Below are 5,000 nucleotides of genomic sequence, written 5' to 3' on the forward strand. Positions count from 1 at the left end.
ATGCTTCACGTAAGTCAGGTTGACCGAGAGTAAAATGAGGACAAAACAAAAAATGAAAGTGATATTCGTTACATGCTCTTCTGGGATCACGTACCTCCTTCCTGTTTATGCCCTTGTCCTCGAACGGAGAATAAAGAAAAAAGGCCGAAATACGAACAAAACATTACTCACCCTCGAGTATAAATAGTGGCGCTCATCCAGCTCTTTCGGCAGAGTCGCTGAACTCAACCGATCGTCCGGTTCTCATTCGTCTCTCAACTCTATACCCAATAAGGTATGTCTTTGGCCCTAGCAAACGGGGTTCTGAGATTGTTTAAAGTGATTTGAAAGTGTCTTCGGCAATGTGCGAGTGCTGACTGATTTCAGTAAATACATTACGTGGAAATGTGTTCCTTTGTGTAACGCGATGACGAAGGAACTGAAATTGAACATCTCCATTGGTTGCATGTACTGTATCGTGTGCCTCATGATGATTCTCCAAACGCAATTATTACAGTATCAGATTTTGAGGTTGTTTTCTTTAAAAAAAAAGGAATTTATCTTGTAGACTTCGAACGTGTATGTGTCCTTGTTAAGTTTCCTAATTACTATTGATATCTAGACTTTTTATTCATTGTATTACAGATGCGATAGTCATAACAGGAAGGAAATTCTCAAAATGTATTATAACGACAGTAATTTTTTTAAAATGAAGATGACGCAAATGTATCATAACGACAGTAGATTTTTTTAAATGAAGATGACGTAAATGTATCATAACGACAGTAGATTCTTTTTTAAATGAAGATGACGCTTAAGATATAGCTACTTAATGTAGGGTACTTTGTCGTTGTAATCAAATGTAGTTCTAAACCCCACATTTAGCAATTAGATATTCGCCCTTTCTACCATTGGAGTTAACTCATCTAACTGAAGAAGGTTATCGGTCTTAATTGTTCGTTTCTAGGAACTTTAGTTTGCACTTACACTGTCAGTGTGTATTTTTCCCTTAATTTCTTTTCAGTGTTCTTCAAATGTTTTTTCCCCCTTTTTATTTTTACAATAGAACCACTTTGATAGACGCCATTCACTGTTAGAACCACGCCCAATGAGAAAAAAAATCATTTTCCTATACAGTGTTATATGATTACAGTAGGAATTCATGAAATTTTCGAAATTGTGTTTTTTGCAATAGTTCAATTAAAAAAAATACTTCCCGGACGGAGAGCCGACAATAAAGATGTTATGAGCCGTGAAATTAATACAATTATCATAGTTAAAATCATATCTCGCAGTTATCACCTTCTTTTTATTGTATGTAACGTTCATTTTTTTCCTTGTCATTTACCATTCGAGCCAACCTTATATCCTCCCTCCTTTCTCCACATCAAATCTCTTATAACACATAGCCGATAGAAGTATAGAAGAACTAAACGTTACATCTTAACTATACTGTTCGTTCTTGATGCCAGAGCTGTATTGAACACCTTTGTAACCTGATATGTTATATTTCAACTTGCATACCTTGTACTCGTCAGCCTTGGCGAGTGTCCCTGTATCTTGCTCCCCAGCCGTCACTCACTTTCTTTCCTCATATTGCTTCTTAACCGCCTGTTAATATGCGTCTTCCAATAATTCCATAATTATTGATTTTTTTTTTCCACTCGTCTCTCATTGATTCTTCTCCTTCTGAGTCACTTTAAGTATATAACGATGATCCTTATGTTGCTGCCTCCATCTGTCCAACGCCATCCTCTTCACTTTCATCTACTTTTATCTGTATATTCTATTTTTTTTTTTATGAATTTGATTTTCTGTGGCACATCTTGAGTGTTTGTCTGATTATTCGTCGATGTTAGGCTGATAAACGGTCGAGGGAGACACTGTCGTTCATCATCTGATCTGACGTCTGTCTACTAGCTTCACGGACTGCTTTCCCTTTCTGAATAATTTCAAATCCTATGTGCAGCATTTTTGTTTTCGTTCTTTCTCTTCTATATGTCTATATATCTGTCGTATCCTCTCACTCTTTCTCTCTCCCCACTCACATAGACATAGATATAAGTATGTGTTAATATATATATATATATATATATATATATATATATATATATATATATATAAATGCATGCATATATATGTATATATATACATATATATTGTATATACATATATATATATATATATATATATATATATATATATATATATATATATATATATATATATATATATATGCGTGTGTGTGTGTGTGTGTATGTGTGTGTGAGTGTGTATGGATCTATACACATTTATACACAGTTATATGTATGTGCGCATTTATATATGCATATAGGTATCTATTATTCTTTCTGTACAGTATATATATATATATATATGTATATATATGTATATGTATATGTATATGTATATGTATATGTAATTGTATGTATGTATACACACACACACATATATATAAATATATATATATATATATATATATATATAAATATATATATATAAATATATAGATTATATGTATATATACATGCATACAAACACACACACACACACACAATTATATATGTTTATAAACATTTATATCTATATATATATATATATATATATATATATATATATATATATATATACATTATATATATACATATAAATACACACACATATATAATATATAAATATATATATATATATATATATATATATACATGTATGTATATATAAATAAACACACACACACACACACAAATATATATATATATATATATATATATATATATATATATATATATGTACATACATATATATATATATTATAATATATGCTTACATTTATATGTATATGTATATATATGTATATATATATATATATATATATACATGTGTATATATATGTATACACACACAAACACACACACATATACATATATATATAATATATATATATATATATATATATATAAATCTATATATCTATACATAATTATTTATATGTGTGTTTGTGTATGTGTGTAAATCCCTTTCTATACTATTTTACATATCACTGGACTCAAATTGCGCGATCCACACTTAGGCATTTAGTCTCAACAATGTGACCAGTTAAGTCTCGCGGCTCATCTGGGCGATAAAGTCCTCTCGGGTCAGCCCACACCGCATGGAGAAGTTGCACAGATAGAGGGGCGCGTGATTGGACTTTATTCCCAAATGAGTGATCGAGACGCGGGGGTTCCAATCACCGCTGCTCTAATCTGTGGAATTTCTCTTTGCAGGATGTGGCGCTTGACGGCGACGCTGCTGCTGCTGGCTCTGGCCTCGGCCGACCCCCAGGGTTACAATTACCCGGAACCCGATAACGGATACCTTCCTCCCGCCAAATGCAAAGTTGCTCCTGTCACCTCCTTGGTCTACAACACTCAAGTTCAGACTTCTGTCCGCCTCCAGACCATCAACCAAGTCAATACTCAGTACAGAACCACCACCATTGTCAGGCAACAGGTGGTACCAACCACTCTTTTCCAAACTCGTGTCGAAACGCAGATTCAGTATCAGACCAGTGTTGTTCAACGCACAAGTATTCGTGCTATTGACAGGTTTGTTACTCAAACCATTCCAAGTCCACCTGTTGTACAAACTCGTTTTGTCACTTCAACCCGTGTGGTACCACAGGTTAACTACGTCACTCGTACTCAAGTACAGACACAAGTAGTTCCCGTCGAGGTGACCAGTACTCAGGTTAGGACTGTTATCCAGCCAGTTACTAATTACCAGACACAGGTGCGACAAGAGACCCGTGTCGTTACTATCCCAGGTCGTGATGTTGTACAAACTCGTGTTCAGACTGTTGTCCAGACTTCCATTGTCAGGAGCCAACAGCCAGCTAACACCCGTTATGTTACATCGACACGTGTGCAACAACTGGTACAGACATCTGTCGTCCGTGGACAAGACGTTGTAAGAACTACCGTTGCTCAGCGTCAACAGGTCATTCCTTTCACATCTGTTAACACACGTTTCGAGAATGCTTTTGCTACTCGTGAACAGGTGGTGACAAGGACCAACGTAGCTACCCAGACACGTATCCAGACACAGGTAGTACCCCAGGAGGTGGTCCGTACTCAGGTGGTTTCCAATACCATCTACACCACTCTCTTTGAGACCCGTGTTCAGCCCTTCACTCAGGTACAGACGGTTGTCAGGACCCAATACGTCACACCTGCCCCAGTCGTACAAACCCGTCAGGAAGTCCGAACCTCTGTGGTCCAAGTACCCGGCCAAGATCGCGTCGTTAACCGAGAGGTGGTACAGACCCAGCAAAGACAGGAGATCGTGTACCGCACAGTCAACCAGCCTCGCCAAGTTACTGTCACTCAGACTGTCACTTCCACTTGCGGATATAATTACAATACTCCAGCTGTCTCCTTCAATTTCTAAGGCTACATATTATACAATGTTAAATAGATTATAACACCCATTATAACTTTACAACAAAATCGAGATGTGGGCAAATTGTGAGGCGTATTCAGTATATTTGCTTAGTGTTCCCATGTTAACATCTTAAAACTGTGAACCAGCTTTGTATCTATATATATTGAAAATACAATATAATATTCTAAGATACGTTTCTTATTATTCTTGAATAATATAACGAGACTTTAACCGGTCTTCTTAATAGTAAGTATATTTAACATTCATGTCTAATTCAAATGTCTTATACATTTTTCTGTACTATATTCACTCTTTTTTTTCTTCTAATATGCCTTATTTCTCTTAGGATGAAGACGCTTTTACTCTCCCTGCTGGTTGGCTGCGCCTTCGGGGCCTCCGTTGAGAGGCCTCGCCGGCAGCTATTCGGGAATCGTATTGACCTCCAGTCTTCGCAGAGCTACTTGCCACCTGACAAAGGAAACTGCCAGCCATCTGTCATCTACCGCTCACAGATCCAGTATTCTACTTTAGTCGTCCCTTCAACGGTATATAACAGAGACGTCCAATACCTCACACAAACCTCCGTCCGCACACAACAA

General features: G+C 36.4%; 2 protein-coding genes across 2 annotated transcripts in view; both read left to right on the forward strand.

Moving 5' to 3' along the window:
- Positions 1 to 148: 148 nt before the first annotated feature.
- LOC122260849 (uncharacterized) lies at positions 149 to 4,589 on the forward strand. The gene is made up of 2 exons (XM_043028285.2): positions 149 to 274; positions 3,246 to 4,589. The coding sequence occupies exon 2, from the start codon at positions 3,247 to 3,249 to the stop codon at positions 4,405 to 4,407; it is 1,161 nt and encodes a 386-aa protein (XP_042884219.2). The 5' UTR covers positions 149 to 274; position 3,246; the 3' UTR covers positions 4,408 to 4,589.
- The window catches only part of LOC147470989 (uncharacterized), a 5,955-nt gene continuing 1,173 nt past the window's right edge, over positions 219 to 5,000 (forward strand). Inside the window, exons 1-2 of the mRNA XM_086541829.1 lie at positions 219 to 274; positions 4,748 to 5,000. The exon at positions 4,748 to 5,000 is cut by the window's right edge and continues 1,173 nt beyond it. Coding sequence (XP_086397955.1) covers positions 4,749 to 5,000 — 252 coding nt within the window. The 5' untranslated portion in view covers positions 219 to 274; position 4,748. The remainder of the gene's footprint in view (positions 275 to 4,747) is intronic.

This window comes from Penaeus japonicus, unplaced genomic scaffold (genome assembly GCF_977035675.1).
Source record: "Penaeus japonicus unplaced genomic scaffold, GWHDUDI00000001_assembly GWHDUDI00000011, whole genome shotgun sequence".
Taxonomy (NCBI): domain Eukaryota; kingdom Metazoa; phylum Arthropoda; class Malacostraca; order Decapoda; family Penaeidae; genus Penaeus; species Penaeus japonicus.